The sequence below is a fragment of the Phacochoerus africanus genome, chromosome 4 (assembly GCF_016906955.1).
Source record: "Phacochoerus africanus isolate WHEZ1 chromosome 4, ROS_Pafr_v1, whole genome shotgun sequence".
Taxonomy (NCBI): domain Eukaryota; kingdom Metazoa; phylum Chordata; class Mammalia; order Artiodactyla; family Suidae; genus Phacochoerus; species Phacochoerus africanus.
The window spans coordinates 5,218,302-5,236,114 of NC_062547.1; the positions used below are offsets into that span (position 1 = coordinate 5,218,302).

At 49.1% G+C, this 17,813-nt stretch overlaps 1 protein-coding gene across 4 annotated transcripts in view; it reads right to left on the bottom strand.

Moving 5' to 3' along the window:
• Positions 1-2,233: 2,233 nt before the first annotated feature.
• The window catches only part of KDM2A (lysine demethylase 2A), a 116,421-nt gene continuing 100,841 nt past the window's right edge, over positions 2,234-17,813 (bottom strand). For all 4 annotated transcript variants that reach the window (XM_047775140.1, XM_047775141.1, XM_047775144.1 and 1 more), the window contains 9 exons: positions 17,156-17,239; positions 14,909-15,178; positions 14,238-14,369; positions 12,393-12,482; positions 9,487-10,199; positions 6,988-7,151; positions 6,265-6,423; positions 5,462-5,677; positions 2,234-5,018 (listed from right to left, as the gene is read on the bottom strand). In XM_047775140.1, the coding sequence (XP_047631096.1) occupies positions 4,837-5,018; positions 5,462-5,677; positions 6,265-6,423; positions 6,988-7,151; positions 9,487-10,199; positions 12,393-12,482; positions 14,238-14,369; positions 14,909-15,178; positions 17,156-17,239 (2,010 nt within the window). In that variant the 3' untranslated portion in view covers positions 2,234-4,836. The remainder of the gene's footprint in view (positions 5,019-5,461; positions 5,678-6,264; positions 6,424-6,987; positions 7,152-9,486; positions 10,200-12,392; positions 12,483-14,237; positions 14,370-14,908; positions 15,179-17,155; positions 17,240-17,813) is intronic.

A 17,813-nucleotide genomic window follows, 5' to 3' on the forward strand; every position in this document is an offset into this window, starting at 1 on the left:
GTGGTGAGGATGGCACACCCTAAACCCAGAAAGCCTGGAGATTGCAGAGGTGTCCAGCTTGAGGCCTTTTAGACAGAAGCGCGTGCCAACCTGGTGCTTCTCATTTTACAGATGCCAGTGGCAGGATGAGTTTACACATGACCCTGGAGTGTTACATAAGCTTGAAGATTTTTGTGTGTGCCCTAGGAAGATTGATTCATAGCTGAATACAGGTTAGATTGGAAACAGACCAAAAATTGGGGGTTGTTGATAGCATTAACATAAGAAAGGAGGGCAAGGGTATTTAAGGTAGTGAATTTGCAGATCTGGCAACAGATTGGCTCTACTGGGGAGGCACGGACCTTTGGATACCCGAGCTACTGGGAACATTCACTCACTAGAGTTTTTTGGGCATCTATTATGTGCCAAGCTCTGTGCCAGCTGCCAAGGATGATGTAGTGAGCAGCACAGTCTGCTCCCTGTCCTGGTGGGGCTCCCTGGCCAGCTGGGGAGATGGACTTTAAAGTCCTGAAGCCCAGTAGGGTGGAGTTCTTGTGGCTCAGTGGGTTAAGGACCCAACGTCTCCATGAGGATGCGAGTTCCATCCCTGGCCTCATTCAGAGGGTTAAAGATTTGGCATTTCTGCAAGCTGCAGTGTAGGTTAGATGCAGCTCGGATCTTGTGTTGCCATGGCTGTGGCATAGGCTGGCAGCCATAGCTCCAATTCGACCCCTAGCCCAGGAACTTCCATATACTGCAGGTGTGGCCTTAGAAAGAAAACAACAACAACAACAAAGAAAACCCCATGCCCTAGTAGGGTACCCTGGGAGTATGTGACACAATGCAGTCTTGAGATGGCTTTCTGGAGGAAGTAACATGTGAACAAAGGAAGATATACCAGCAGAGGGAACTGCACAGATAAACGCCCAGAGATGGTGGTACTGCAGTCAGCTAAGGATTGGAAGGAGTAGAAGGAGCACATGGTAAGGAAACTTAAGTACGTCATCTTGAGACAAACACTGATGGATAGTCCTATCTAAATGTTCTGGCTGCCAATATGGAGGCTGGGGGTGCCTCAGGGCTCTTGCTGTGGTCAAGGTTCTGGACAATGATGGCCTCAACTAGGGCGGCAGGTATGAGGTGATTATCGAGAGGTAGATGGGTTTCTGCGCTATCTAGAAGGCAAAACGGACACGCTGCCTTTCCTGGCAACATCAAACATGGCCACATTCACAACCATCCTTGTGAAATAGACTTTGAAGTTCTGGAACGGGCAGTGGAATTCGAAATGGTCCTTAACAATTTGGCCAGTAGGACGGGTAGGGATCCCCCCAGGTCCCTGAAGGTGGTGATGAAAGCCACCCAGGGCTGAGGCAGCTGTCTGCAGGTAGCACGTAGGACACCCATCTAAAGGCCGGAAGCTTGTATTCAGTAAGTAGCAGGACACAGTGGGACAAATGCCAAACGGAGCCTGTCTGGCACAGACCGTCCTTGAGGGGCCTGTCCTGCCACTGTAGTGGATGGAGGTTGGCCTTGGCTAAGGGCTCTCCAGCTCTCCTTGAGGACTCTGCAGGGCTGCTCCAGGCTACTGCTCTGTGGGGAAGGGGTGGGGGGCAGTTAATCTCATATTTCAATGTTCGCTTTTTAACCAAGTTCCTTTTGATCCAGTAAAATGTTGTGGTGTTTCTATGGACAAGTGTTGCTTTTTGACATTAACAAAAAGAAGGCAAGACAGTACAGGCACATGGCAGTACTGCTGCTACTCAGGGATGAAGCGGGAACCGCTGGCCTTGGGGATGAGCCTGTGGGACCTTCCGACTCCTCCTCTTTCTCTCTTGCACACACACACACCAAGGCAGAAAAGGTTTTGTTGTTGTTTTTGTTTTTAAAGGCTTTTTATTAAAAAAAAAAAAAAACCCAAATCAAAATATTTCCCATTGGAGGCTATTTCTTTTTTGTCTTTTAAAAATTTTATTACACAAATATCTCCCATTCCCACATGTCAGAGGAAAGATGTCCTTGCTCTTTCTAAAACCAAAAGTGGAGAATGTTTAAAAAACAAAAGTCCGGCTACCTTCCCTTCTTCCCTGACCCATAATAACCCCAATGTGTCAATTGAGATAGCATGACTTGTCCCCTTAATGCTTACATTTAATTTAATTTTTTAGCACAACATTGGAGATTGACTCTAAATCAGCAACAAAAAATATATATTTACAATATTTCTCCGAAAACAAAAAACACAACCAAACCCTTTAAACATAGTGACTTTAGGAGTTTTATTTATGGAGGAATTATTTTTTAATCACCAAGTGATTTTATATTATATATATATATATATATATAAATTTTCTTCCTTTCCTTTGTGGTTTTTTGCCCCGGTGCTTGGAAAGATGGAGGCAAGGTGTCTGGTCCTGTGGTCTGAGGAGGGCAGGCTCTTCCTGGCAAGGCCGTGTCTAAGAGCAGATGGCAGGAAATTCGATGGAACCCCCAGGTTCCTCTGTCCCCAAAGAGAGACATTTCTTTCCTCCATACGGACCAACCCTCACCTCTAAAAACCATTTCCCCCCTCACAGTCCCAGAGAAAAGGAGAACCCAGAAAGGGCACAGGTCCATCAGCTGCCACTCCGAGGCTCCCTTTTCTGCTGACCATTTACGTGCGCGGTAAAAATGCTTGTTTTTCCAAACCAAAAACAACAAAAATAAAAACCAAAACCCAAAACAAACCACCAGCTTGGAAATTTCTGTGGATGCAATGTCCCAAAGTCAGAGGCACTCTCCCGGCACAATCCCTGCTCTGAAGGGGTCTCTCCACCTCCCCTTTTATAAAAAGACAACAAAACAAAACAATCTTTTCAGTATTTTCCACAGGAGCAACCAAAAAAGGCAGGAAGCTTCCAATTATAGGTCATTAACCATAATATTAATAAGGTTTTTGCTCAATACCCAGGGTTCTTTACAGAGAAGCTCCCCTAACTGAGGCACTCTGGAATAAGTCACTGGCATTTCCTCAAAGTTTCAGCCCCAGTTGTCTGGGGCCTGGAGACCAACGGAAGGGCTAGAGGGTCACGGGAGCAGACAGCTGCTTTTAAGGTGCAGCCAAGAGAATCAGCAGATTGGAAGAAACAATGCCACCCCCTCCCAAGATCCAGTTTTCTCTTAGGAGGCCAGTCAATGCCAGGGTCAAAGCTGGGCTAGGTGGCAAAGAGGGAACCCCTCTGCCTCTATTGCTTTGGAAGTGGCAAGGGTGCAGGCGGCGTCTCTCCTTGGGGTGGCTCACAATCAGACCCCTGGTGCCTGGGCTCCTTCCCCTCCACCCAAGGGCTTCAGGAGGAGGAGAGCCTGAGACTGGGCTGCAGGAAAGGGGCCGGGACTGGGTGGGCTAGAGGGCGAGAAGTGGGGGCAAGGTTGTGCTATCACTATCCTTACAGATGGGAGCAGAGTGCAAATCCGCATCTATCATTGATAAGCTCTTGCCACAGGGGCTGCTGAGCGTCTCCTCACACACTTAAATACTGACCCAAAAGAAATCCCGACCATTTTTTTTTTTTTTTTTTTAAAGTGCAAAAAGCTCTCTGCTGCCCTAGAGAGAGGATCTTTGGACAGGCCGTTCAATGCAAAGTAAGAGGGGGCAGCTGATGGGGCTCGACACAGGGCGGTGGAGCGGGAGACGCCATGCTCCCCTCCTTCCCTCCACACACACGCTTAACACACTCGGCCACACACACAGAGGCACATGCACACCCCCTTCCACAGCTGCAGGCAGAGGGCAGGTGAATGACTTCTAAGCAGGACCCCGACCCCAGAAGGTGCCAGATCAGTGAGCCACTGGGACTAGACACAGGCCTGGGCTCCGGGGGCCGTATTACACCCTGGGCCTGGAGCCTGCTGGGAGGCAGGTGGGCACCCGGCCCAGTTCTCTGACCCCCCAGCTGGGGGAGAGAGGCTGCTCCCTCTGAGGACACACATCCTGGGAAGGCCCTATTCAGGTAGGAATAAGGAAAGGGTGGAAAAGGGCAGGGCAGGCCAAAGACGGAGGGGAACAGGGAGATGGAGCCTGTCTCAGAATCTGCCTGGGAAGCAATAAAATGGGGGTGTCCCTGGGGTAGACAGTTCCAGCTCCTCTGAAGAGCCTCAACCCCAATAAGTGCAACACGGACTTCATAGGAACTAGCAGGAAAGTCTGGAGCGGGGTAACCTCATTATGTGAACTACCGCGAGCTTCGGACAGGATCAAGCTAAAAGGAGAGGAGAAGAGGGAGAGCACGGACACGGACAAGAGGTTTTCAACACCTCAACAGCACCAGTGTGATCTGCATGGGTCTGGCGTTCCTGGGGCTGCCGGCCCCTCCAGCCTAAGCCGGGAGAGTGTGACGGAGGAGAGACACGCACTGGACACCACGAGGAGAACCTGGCCACGGACACAGGGCCGCTTTCTTCCCTGGGAGTTTGCTCAGAACCAGGCACTGCTGGGGATCATGGATGGGGAGGGGGGCCCCAGGGCCCAGTGCAGATGACGGCTGCGCAGACACCCCAAACTGAGAGCCTGGCCTCCCGGCAGGCGAGCGGGCAGGCAGGTGGGAGAGCAAGCGAGCAGGCACCGTGACAACACACAGCCTGTGCTTTCCCCTTGGATCAATCTGCCACTCCCTTCTCCTTAGGAGGGAGAGGAGCGGGCAGGGAAGCCTGGTGTCCACCACCCTCTCTGCCCCGCCTGTCAGGGAAGGGCTCAAGGGGCAGGAGAGCAGAGAGGGAGTGTGACACTGGCCCCAGAGCCTGTGCAGGAGCGGAGAGAGACCTCTCCCGGCGGGGGGTCAGGGAAGATCGGGTTCCTGCTCAGTCTGGGCTGGGTGTGTCTTAGCTGATCTTCTGTATCAGCTTCTCGTCAGACAGGCAGTAGAGACTGTTGATGGATAAGTCTGAGATGAAGTGCTCGCAGGCTTTTCGAGTGATCTGCTTGCATCCTCGAAGGTCAATCAAGGTGACGTTGGCGATGCGCCGTAGGTAGATCAGGGTCTGGTCTGTCAATTTATTGCAACCTGTGGGGAAAGTGACCACAAGGACAATGCCACGCGCACACAGCCACGGGGCCTACTTCTGAGGCTCAATTTCCCGGCCCTTGCCCTCAAAATGCTAAAACAAAAGCCCCCTTTCCCCCACACCTGGCCCAGAGGCCAGAAGTGCCGCTGGCGCCGTGGCCTCTGAAGGTCCCCTGCCACTGCGCTCCCTGCCCCAGAAGGCTGACCACACTGAGACTGGGGCTGCCTGTGCTCGCAGGCACCTGACAACTGCTCGAGGCCTTGGTCCCCCTCAGTGAAAAACGGGAAAGAACTCTATGTCCTTGCCCAGGTGTGAGGAAACAAACGGACATGGTTTAGTCCACAGGCCCATGTTCTTTCTGGTCTACTAGCCAAGCGCCCAGGTGGGCGGAGCTTCCAGGAGGCGGGGGCACTGTCTGTCATCAAAGGTCGCAGTGGCATACCTGCCATGTTGAGCTCTGTGAGGGAGTAACGAGTGGAAGACCCGACAGCAGTGAGCAGATTGGAGGACTGATCTGTCAGGTGGCTGCAGTGACTGAGGTCGAGTCGAGACAGGAGGGGCATGTGGCGAATGATGAGGCGAAGCGTGGCATCCGTGATGTCGAGGCCTGCCAGCCGGAAGTCAGTCATGTTCCGGAGCTTGCTACGATTGTCCTGACCTGCACAGGCAAGCCAAGGGCCCAGGTCAAAGCTCTGAATGCTAGGCCAGCTCCAAACTCTTTGCTGGCCAGGCCCCCCTGTAGGGGTTAAGAAGCAGAACTGCCCACACCCAGCCCAGCCTTCAGGGAGGGAGCAGTGTGTGGGGCGGTTTCTAGGAAACCAGACACGTTTTCTTTCTTCCCAGCTGCTGGACTGGGCCTCGCTTACACAGCAAAGGGCTATGTGAGGAATGCTCCTCGCCCTCCCACACTCCACACTCCCACACTTCACGAGACCATCGCGGAAAGGGCTTTCAGTGCTCCCCCTCAACCACGAAGCCGTCCCAGATTTCCTCAGGCTTATATTCTCTGGGCCCCAAACTCCACAGACCCACACAAATGGATCTACTCCTCTGCTTGAGGGTAGTTATCCGCCTGTAAATAGTTAATCTGTGCTTGGACACAGTTCATCCTTCTGTTTTCAAGGTGCACTCCTCTACTCTGCAACAGCATCATCTCTGAGACCACCTCAGCTTCTGGGGAATGAAATCTATTGAAAGACCAAGCTCCCCTAGGAGGAGCACAAAGAAGTCAGGCCCAGAGCATACCTGGCTTATCAGCCGGTGGAGTCAGCAAGTCCCGAATTTGAGGGTCCTTGATTCCCACTGCCCACCGAAGATCAAGGGTCCTGAGAAGGGGGCAGCTGGAGGTGCTGAGGGCAGAGACTGCAGACCAGGAACAGCCTGCTAGGAGGAGGTCTTTCAGCCCTGTGACGGAAGGAAACAGAGACACGCAATAATACACTCTATGGGCCCATGCAAAGCCTCAACTACCAGCTGATCTGACCCAAGTGAATAGGCTCCAGTCTACTGGAGAGAGGACTCTGTCCTAACCGTATTCCAGTAATCCAGCTCAAAAATTCCTCCTGTGTTACATCTAATTCTGGTGGTAAACTGACTGCTTAGTTCCTATCAGACCAATATAAGTGTGAGTGACTTCCTTTTCTTGCAAGATCCCAAAATGCTAGAGGGAACCAGGTCTTATAAGGGGTTAATCAAGGCAACATCTTCCTCAGATTTCCTCTTCAGAGGCTATGCTGACCTGCAGGGCTGACAGGAGCACCTGATCTCATTCTCTTCATTGTCCAGTGTAGAGACTGGCCTGCCAGTCTCCAGTGGCACCTTGGGGAGTGGCAGTTAAGATGGGCCTGGGTAAATCTCTTGCTAAGCAGAAAGACAACAATGGCACAGACTGCTGCCCTAAAGCAATTCTAAGAAGCTTTCCCTGCCAGCCCCCCCCAGTTCCTGGAAGGACAGCGCAGGGCTGCTCACCTGGCAGCCTGTTGACGAGCCACGTCAGTTGTTTTTTGGAGATGTTGGTCCAACTGAGGTCGAGGCTGACTGGCTGCCTCTTGATGATGCCACTGAGAGCCTGGGGTACAATAGCCTTACACCTACTCAAGTCAATTTTTGTCCAAAGTCTCTTGTCACAGCACCTGTGAGAGAAGGAAAGAGAACTTGCTGTCAAGACCTGATATCCCTTGGCAGAGGAACTTCCATCACAGGCTGCTGGAGGCCTCTGGGAAAAGCAGAGCAGCTTGAAGTCATCCTCCCTAGATTCTTCTACATGCATACAAGGATCTCACCTTGTCATTTCTGTGCCTCAGAGAATAGGGGTCACTTGACCTGTTCACCGGATGGGCTGAGAATACAGTGCAATTGTTGGGGACACACAGAAAACAATATACTATAACCCCTCATTTGCATTAAAGTGGTATGGCTCCCGCCAAAGTGTATATAAGGAAACACTAAAAAATGTCTTGGGAGTTCTCATTGTGGCTCGGTGGTTAACTAACCTGACTAATATCCATGAGGATGCAGGTTGGATCCCTGGCCTTAAGGATTAAGGTGGGTTAAAGATCTGGCATTGCTGTGAGCTGTGGTGTAGGTCGGCAGCTACAGTTCTGATTCAACCCCTAGCCTGGGAACTTTCACATGCTGTGGGTATGGCCCTTAAAAAAAAAAAAAAAAAAGTATTCTTGAGTTCATCCTTCCTGCTGAAGCTATGAGGCTTCCCTCTACTCTCTCTCTCAGCCACCTGAGACACAGGGTACTTGGCACATTGAGAATTCATTCTGCTTTCAGCTCTAGAAAGAACCCATTACTGTATCAGGTTGAAAGAGGCTCTTTATTATCTGGCCTGGAGGTCCTCCCGCCCTTGGGTTTCTGCCTCAGTGCTATCTTTACATTTTCTAACCAGCCCAGACCAGAACCGAGAGGCCTGCCTTTCCACTGCAATCTACAAGTCCATAGGCCACAAATAGCACTGCAACACGCAGGCTTCTGTTTAATATTTTACAGTCCCTGCTCCCCAGCCTGGCTCAGTTTGGCTGTCAGGGGAAGCAGAGACAGCACATAATGGGAATCTTATGTGGCTTGGCCTAGACATGGAGGGACAGAGAACCAGGCAGGCCCATTAGTCCTATGAAGAGAAATATTAGGAGAATTTAGGTAGATACATATTAATTCAGATTTGGAAAATAAACTCATGTTTGCAAAGAAGGGCTTTTTGAAAAAATTTCACCAATGGCACATGAAACTTCTGTGGCAGAATCAAGCTGTTTACAAGAGCAGCAGATCTCAAACTTTACTGTGTGTCAGAATCCCCTGGTAGAGAATTTATTAAAAACAGATTGCCCAGTCCCACTCCTCGAGGTTCTGATTCAGCAGGTCTGAGATGAGCCCCAAGAATCTGGATTTCTAACAGGGTCCCAGGTGATGCCACTGGTCTGGGCATCATGCTTTGAGAACTACTATAATAGGATTTGGCCTAGATATAAAAGATATGTCCTAGGGTCCAGGTGCTTAAGGAAAAACAATACCCTGTGGAAATCTTTGTTCATCACCTCTATGGATTTCCCCACCCCACCCCCGTCTTAATGTTTAACTTAAGAAGAAATGGCAGGTCTCATTAGGAAGGACAACTGACGGAGTTCCCTTTGTGGCTCAGCAGTTAATGATCCTGACTAGGATCCATGAGGACTCAGGTTTGATCTCTGGCCTCGCTCAGTAGGTTAAGGATCCGGCATTGCCATGAGCTGTGGTGTAGGTCGCAGATGTAGCTTGGATCCCAAGTTGCTGTGGCTGTGGCCAGCAGCTACAGCTCCGATTGGACCCCTAGCCTGGGAACCTCCATATGACTCAATGAGGCCCTAAAAACACAAAAGACCAAAAAAAAAAAACAGACAACTGAGTCTCAGGAAGCTTCAAAACTGGACCCTGCTTGCTCGAGCAAGGCATACTGGTCTAGGTTTATAAGAAGAAAATTAAAATTGCGAACCTGTGAGCACCTTCAAATTTTCTTAAAAGCATGTCTACCTCTCTTGTTAGATGGAGATGCAACCGAGGCAGAGGCTTAACAGAAGTCATCTGTGTCACCAGCACAAGGAGAATGGCATTATTACAGGCTCTCGACAAATGCATGAGTTCAACCGACTAGGGGAAGGAGGGAGGGTGAATTATGACCCTGAACTTTTAGCTGTACAAGTTCCTTCTCCAAGCCCCAATGTACGAATCCATTCCTCGGCCTAGTAAAGAGAGATGGGAAGGTATAGAGCAGGGAGAAGAGGCAAAGGGCCAAATTTCCCTGATGACACCTGTAGACAAAACTGGCCACATCAACAGGACCCACTCTCTGGGGAACAGACTGGGTTGAATTAATCATTTAGGACCCGACAAGCCTCCAGATACCAAGACACATGCTGTTCTTAAGTGGAAAAGTCTGCCACCTACTCCCGTACCCCTGTTCCTGATCCCTGTATCCCTGCTCACCATTTATACCACGTCTTGCACACTCGCATACATTCACAAAGTTCTCTGCGGCTGAGGTAGCGGAAGACAGACATCCAGACCTCCCGCTGCATCCAGCTTTCGTCTCCATCCTGAGCCCAACTGCCCCGGCCATTCAGCCTGGCTGCACCCCCCTCCTCTGCACTGTCATCTTCCTCCTCCTCCTCCTCCTCTTCCTCCTCATCTCCCCCCAGCCCCTCCTCGTCCCCACGCTGGGGGGTTCGGGCTGGGCAGTGCTGCACTAGCACACGGGGGGAATGGCGTAGGTTGGCAGAGGAGGCCGTGATGGCCTGCAGCTTGGGCACAATGGATGTCCCGTGGAGCTCTTTGGTGGGCCTCTGCAGCGTGACAGTGAGGTACGATCCCCGGATCTTGGCTTTCTCAACTTCAGACAGCTCCTTTTTGCCGCTGGGATTGTTCTCCTTTTCCCGTACCATGGTGCGCTCTGTGGCCTGCAGCCGTAGCAACTGCCGCCGTTTGAAGCGCTCATCGCGGCTGGCACTGTGGTGGTCGCTGGGGCCGGCCCCAGGGGATGACCGAGTCACCACGCCCCGGGGGGAGGCCGGGTCATGGATGAGCTGCAGCATGGAGGTGGGCGAGTGAGGCGGGGGCGTGAGGGGCTCGTCGCAGCTCCGCAGGGGCCGCAGGACTTTGGCTTGCACGGCTTCTTCATCACTCTCTTCCATTTTCCGCTTCTGTAAAACAGGCCCCCCAATGCCACGTCAGTGCCTCCTTTCTTCAAAACCCTCTACACTCAGAGGCCCACCTCATTGTTGCTCTCTGGGACTAGAGAGAAGGTCGGTCACAGCTTTTCTACGGGGAAAGGGATCCTTGCGGGTTGCGGGGTGGTCACCGCCTCAGTAGCTGCAATCTAGACTCTGCCAGGATCAGTAACTGTGCTCACGTCTGTGCTGAGGAAAGCTGATTACCGAGCAAAACCCTTAAAATAGGTCACTTGGGAAATCTATGCGTGGCAGGAAGGTTTGTGTCCAAGCACAGAGGCGTGGGATCCAAATTTGGGCTGCGTGCATGACGATCCCACAGCCTGCGCTGTTCGTCTCTTGTCCCAACTTTTCCGTCACGGCTCCCTGGTAAGGAAATCCTTTTAAAGAAGCCACCACTCTACCCCTATGCAATCTGACCACTTTAAATTCTGCCTCTAATTCAGCTCTTCACCTAAGAGATGCTTCTGTTGGAAGAAAAGCAGCCAACATATCCTGTTTGAACCAGATGCAGATTCCGATGGCGGTGAACACCACTGACTTTTCGCTCTACCAGGGGCTGAGCGCCCCCCTACCCGGCTGCTTCTTCCACTTCAGTGCCCCGCGCTCCCCAGAGACCAACCGTAGCAGAGAGAGAAGCTGAGAATGAGAACCTCTGGAAGAAACTGCACTGCTCCCAGAAGCATCTCCTCAGGATGAAAATGAGGAACCAAGTTTGGTAAAGCTGCCATCCTGCAATAAACCACAACCTCGTGCTATGCCTGGGTGCTCTCTAGTCACAGTGGCTGTGCTACGATGATGCCTATCAACATGTTCCACTAGGTACCACACTGGTTCCACGAGGTATCGCACTAGGTATCCACTAGGTATCCCCTGGTCCAGACTTCCGTTAAGGAGACATCTTATGTCCCTAAGAAACATTCTCTTCCCTCTACCCCTATATTCTTAGATCACTCTGGTTGGAAGGGCACGCCCACCTTTCAGGTACAGTGCCGACAGTGCATTAGGAGGTAATACTAGGAGTTCCTGCCGTGGTGCAGAGAAAACAAATCTCACTAGGAACCATAAGGTTTCGGGTTCGATCCTCGGCCTTGCTCAGTGGGTTAAGGATCCGGTGTTGCCGTGAGCTGTGGTGTAGGTCGCAGACACGGCTCGGATCTGGTGTTGCTATGACTGTGGTGTAGGGAGGCAGCTGCAGCTCCGATTCGACCCCTAGCCCAGGAACTTCCACATGCCGTGGGTGTGGCCCTAAAAAGCCAAAAAAAAAAAAAAAAGAAAGAAAAAAGGAAAAGAAAGAAGGTAATACTATATAAATATCTGAAAACCCATCTACTACAGCAAGCACCCACCACCACCACTGAAGACAATGTAAAAGCTACTAGTAGAACCTGCTGCTAATATAACAGCTTGGAATAGACAATGAAGTTCTATTTATTCAAAGATATTTAGACTGAAAATCCAATGACCTCAGTGCCAAAGTTGGAAGAAACAGAAAGAAAACAAGGAAACTTGCCCGACTCCTGCAGAGGGTACCTGGAGGAGACCACTGGGCACGGATGACTGACACCAGGCCAGTGGCCTCCTCTGTAGATACCTTAACAGGTCTCGCCTTGCTGGCCTGAATAACCAGAGTCTTTTTGGCCCTCTGACATCACTGGTGACCACTGGACCTGCAACCAAGCTCATGGCACTGGTCCCCTCTGGAGAAGGGACTGCATCTGTAGGAATCAACTGGGCACAAGGGCAGGGCTTTCTGCCACAAAGGTGAAGATGACAAAAATGTGAACCTGTGTAACTGGAAACTCCAGTATCCCACTGTATTTACCAGCTGCCTCAAGGTCACTGCCTCCTCTAAAGTTTCATTCCTCAGGAGCAGCCTGGCTCACCTCACTTCCTCCTCAAACAACCAAGCTGTGGTTCCTCTTTTCCTAGGGCCCCAGAGTGTAAAAGAACCTCAGGAGTTTGTAGACCCTCAAAGGAAACAAAGACCCCAAATTTAAAACTCAAACAAAAGGAAAATAATCAACCAAAAGAAAAAAAACATAATCAAAAGTAATCGGCCCAGATCAGAAAGAAACATGCAAATAAAGACGCAAAGATAAATGTTATACCAAGCATGATGCTGCCTTCCCTCCCAAAGCGCATGTCTGGAGGAAGCTCCCTTACCTGGGCCTTCTCTGAGCTGTCTTCCTGGTAGCACTTTGGACACTCCCAGCAATTTGGCAATTCCTCGTTAAGCAACCCCTCTCCATCCATCTATAGGTAGACAGGGATATTAAAAATCTGCCTCACTTAGAGAAACAAACATAATCCAACTTATCTCAACTTTCCTTTATCAAACAGTAACACAGTTGCATGGCTGGAAAGAGGTACCCACTCCTAAACACACTGGCCCACAGGAGAGAAAAGTCAGGAGCCTTTTGGCCTCATTCCCAGCCAGTGGGAAACTGGCCACTCTCACTCTTGATCAAAGTTAGGCTCCATGAGAAGATTCCCAAGAGTGTGGGTCAATCTGGCGTTGCTCCCTCTGATACATATATTCTCCGGAGGGTCTCATGCCACTTTGCAGAAGGAACTGAACACACAGGAATGATACCAATGTGACCTTGACAGTGGATCATAATAGTTATGACTTAGTTATGGTTTGGGTTTGGAGACTAGCGACCTGGTCTCTGATTCAACTGTAAAGCAAGGATAAACAACACCCATTTTATTCTGTTTTCTTTATTTTTTGGCCATGCCCATGGAATGTGGAAGTTTCTAGGCCAGGGATCAAACTTGAGCCACAGCAGCAACCAGGGCCACAGCAGTAATACAGTGGACCTTTAACCCACTGAACCAACAATGCCCACTTTATAGGGTAGTGATGAGGATTAAATGAATTATACACTATGTAAAATGTTTAGAAAAATGTCTGGTATTAACTTATCATCATCATGAAGATAATACTCTATTTTATCAATCTAAGATGCCTATTTTTCACATTTGAACCTTTCTGAAATTGGGCTGCTTCTCATAATTAACAGTGCCTTATAAACACTGTCAGCCAGGTGGCAGTCAGGAAATAGCTGACATCTTTGGGAAGACCAGGAAAGTACCAGCACCAATGCATTTTAGATTTAAAGAAAGTTTAAAGAAGAAATAGGGTGGGAGCTCCCATTGCGGTTCAGTGGGTTCAATCCCTGGCCCAGCTCAGTGGGTTCAGGATCCAGTGTTGCCACGAGCTGTGTGTGGTGTAGGTCATGGCTGTGGCTGTGGCTGTGGCCGTGGCCGGCAGCTGCAGCTCTGATTCAACCCCAAGCCTGGGAACTTCTATATGCTGTACCTGTGGCCCTAAAAAGCAAAAAAAAAAAAAAAAAAAAAAGAGTCACTTGATAATACTACTTTTGGAGTTCCCATCGTGGTGCAGCCGAAAGGAATCTGACTAGGAACCATGAGGTTGCAGGTTTGGTCCCTGGCCTCACTCAGTGGGTTAAAGATCCGGCGTTGCCGTGAGCTGTGATGTGGGCTGCAGATGCGGCTCGGATCCCATGTTGCTGTGGCTCTGGTGTAGGCCAGAAGTAACAGCTCCAATTAGACCCCTAGCCAGGAACCTCCATATGCTGTGGGTGCAGCCCTCAAAAGACCAAAAAAAATTTACTTTTGACCATCTTTCAGGATACAATGAAGTATGTAACAGAGGTGCTTAAAGGAAGGAGGCATTCCAAAACAGACTGGGCTGTTCCATGATGGCCTGGGGACATACCCATCAGAAGCCAGACTACAAGCTCCAGGAGGGAGGAAGTAGGACTGTTTGGCATACTGGTTCATCCTCAGGGTCTAGCACCACTTGTTGCTGACACTGCACACAGACAGTGAATCAGGAGCAGATGTTAAGACTACTACTTGACCCACAGCTGACAGCTCACTGGCAACCGCTCATGACAGAGGTCCCACTCTCTTCTGTCCCACTCAGAGTCTCTAATCACTCTGTCAGCTGAGAACTCAGGGGCCCCTCAGGCCTCTCCTCACCTGGAGGCAGCCAGGATGAACAATCTCATTGCAGATACAGCATTCCATGAGTTTCTTCTCAAAGTCCTGCGTCTCCTCATTCTGATCCACCTCTCCACAGAGGGAACACGTGACCGAGTGAGGCAGTCTGGGCTATAAGAGGACAAAGACAGAAACCAAGACAAGAGCTGACTTAGATCCTTATCATTTCAGCTTCCTTTTAACTAATGGTGGGCCATTGGGTTCCTATAATTCTCTAATAAACACTCAGAAAGCATGGAGACCTGGTGGAGAGAAAAGAAGTTTTGACAGGAAAATGGCTAAAGAAGAAGAGGGGATAATTAACTAGCTGGGAACTAGAGACCAACAGAGATAAGTTTATTTTCAGTTGGTCTGTCCTTGGCCTCCCGGGTCTTTCCTTTCTAATCCGCTTAAAGAAGGGGCAGACAGCAGTGATTTGCCCTTCAAATGCTAGTCTCTTGTCTGAAAACTGAGTAGGATTGAAAGATTAGATTGTTTTTAGTATTAGGTACCTTCCTTCCAAACCCAGAAAAAAAAGGACAAAATGAAGAAAGCCAAAAAGAGTCTTTTTCTTCCCAACTCTGAATCTGGACTGTGTATATTTTGCTCCCCTCCCTCCACCCCTGAACTACCACCCCTCCCCCAAATTCTTTACCCAGCAGGTCACTCACTGCCAAGCACTGCCGAAGGACACAGGACTGCTTCATACGACCAGGTCCCCCGAACTTCTTCATGTCCCTGCAGTAGTGGCAAACACCACACTCTCCTTGCACACAGGCCTTGCATTTTCGACATCGCACTCGTCTCCGCCTGGCTCCTGACACTATGGGGGAGGCAGCAGCTGGCCTCACAGGTGTTAACCGTGGAGCTGGTTTCATAGTGTGAGGCTTTGTAATGGGGATGGTAGGAACCCGCACCTTTGGCCGGGTGGGGAATTTAAGCTGCAAAAAGAAAGCAGTGAGGTCAAATACATCAAGCAGCTTTAAGGACTGGAGAGGGGAGATTACATAGCTTGGCAAATGATGGCCTGATGGCAAATTGCCAACTGCCTGTTTTTATAAATAAAATCTTATTGGAACAAAACCATGCTCATTTGTTTATGTTTTGTCCACAGGTGCTTTTAAGTGCAGTGGCAGAACTGAGACGCTACAACAGATTGTATGGCCTGCAAAACCTAAAAAATCTATCATCTTTATTATATTTATTATCTACATAGTATCTTCTTTCTTTTTTCCTTTTTAGGGCTGCGCCTGCTACACTTGGAAGTTCCCGGGCTAGGGGTCCAACTGGAGTTGCAGCTGCTGGCCTATGTCACAGCCACAGCAACACAGGATCCAAGTTACGCCTGCAACCTACATCACAGCTCACGGCAACATTGGATCCTTAACCCACTGGCTGAGGCCAGGGATCCAACCTCATCCTCATGGGTTTGTAACCTGATAAGCCACAGTGGGAGCTCCCTTTACAAGTTGTCTTTATGGAAAGAGTTTGCCAATCCCTTCAGACTACTTCAGCCACATCTGTCTCACTGCTGAGCTGCCCTTCCCTAAAGCTTCTATGTACCAAAATCATTGCAGGGGCCCTCCAGTATCTCCTTCTCCTGACTACTGCTGTGCAGAATATACTTCTCAAGAAGACAGTAAACTGCCTGAGGGTGAGACCCGTCTTGCTCTTTATGACTCACAATCCTAGTCTACAATCTGGTACATAGCAGACGCTCCAATAATAGTGTAGAATAAATCTCTCAGGTATAGGTTTATGATTTTAGCGTTTGTATTTACCCTGCTGGTGATCTTTCAAGAATGAGGACCATACTTTCCACTGTTTTAATTTCCTACTCTGCCTAAACACTTTTCAGACACAAAACACTCAAAAGCCAGGGCCAGAAATGACTACACTGTTTGAAGGCAGTCCCATGTGGCCGAGCAGAAGCCAGTGGGATGACTCCACCTTGGAAGGAGGAGGTGGTTCTTCAGACACCTTTTATTTTATTTAATTAATTTATTTATCTTTTTGCCCTTTTTAGGGCCGAACCCACGGCATATGGAGGTTCTAAGGCTAGGGGTCGAATCAGAGCTATAGCTGCCAGCCTATACCACAGCCACAGCAACACCAGGTCCAAGCCGTGTCTGTGACCTGCACCACAGCTCACGGCAACGCCGGATCCTTAACTCAATGAGCGAGGCCAGGGATCGAACCCGCAACCTCATGGTTCCTAGTCAGATTAGTTTCCGCTGCACCACGACGGGAACTCCCAGACACCTTTTAGATACGCACCTTTACAGTCTGCCTAAACATTCCTGGAATTTGACGGCTCTACAAGTTCCAGCTGGGGAACACCAAAGAAGAGCTTAATTTATTTGCCAGACTTGGGGTCAGGATCAGAATGCTATTACTGACCTTGACAAAGGACAATATGAGGAAAATTTATACAGGCCCTGACTGAGTAGGCATGAAAATTCATAACTGACAATTACTAAATACTGGGTAACGCCTTTCTTCCCTTTTCAATTCAATACTGAAAAGTCCAAATTAAGGGGAAGCTTGAGAGTGCAGTCTTACTCCAATATAGAAACATTCTAGCTTTTCAAACTTATATATGATTATTTTAAATAGTTTTACATCAGATCCACGGAAACAAATGAATCACTGGACCAGAAGGATAGGAACTGAGCCATTCTGGTGAACAAATGTACACCTTGGCATCTGAACCTGGAGGCAGGTCTCCCAGTGTGACAGTTCTGTGACAAGAGTCACCTCTAAGGAGAGCCAATTACCCTGGCCTAAGAGTCAAAACAGAACAGAGTAATGATTTTCTGTCAGTACATATTAACGCACCAAAAGCTGTCCGCCTAAGTTGCTCTTTTTCTTACTGGAACAGAAATGATAAGCCGGCAAAATGTTTCAGCGTTTCTTACCTTATCCCTTTTTGGCCACTGTACTATAGGAACTCCTGTGAGAGCTAACTTGGGATCACTGCTGGCAAGCTCCTCCAGCAAAATCTAAGGGTGAGATAGGAGAGAAGGAAAGAAAGGACACAGTGAACAAAGAGTCAACCACTCCCGATGGCATCCAGACTTGGTCTCAGTGCCCTAAGCACTAAGGTGAAGGGCGGGGTGACAAGTGTCTACCCTTTCCCTTCATATTGAAACTCACTGCAAAATAAGTAAACATAAAGAGAACTCAAACTAGTGCATTAATAGCAAGACTTCAAAATTACCTTTGCTTCCAACCCCATACTTGTGTATTTACTGTACTGTTGACACCTATGCTGAAGCATCAAGCTATGTAGTCACACAGTGTAGTCACACAGTTCTATACATAACAGTAAAACTATATATCACTCCTTTACTTTTCCACACCAGTTAATGAATATTATCATGTATTATAACTACTGCCTTCATTTTGCAGATGTTATCAGCAAAGTGGCAAAAAAAAAAAAAAAGGATTGGCTAATACTGAATTAATAACATGAATAGCAGAGTCTTAATGTCTTGATTCAACCCAGGGCTCTGTTCTTCTAGGCTGATTATAGAAATCTCGATCTCAAAATTCTCTCTCTTTCTCTCTCTCACA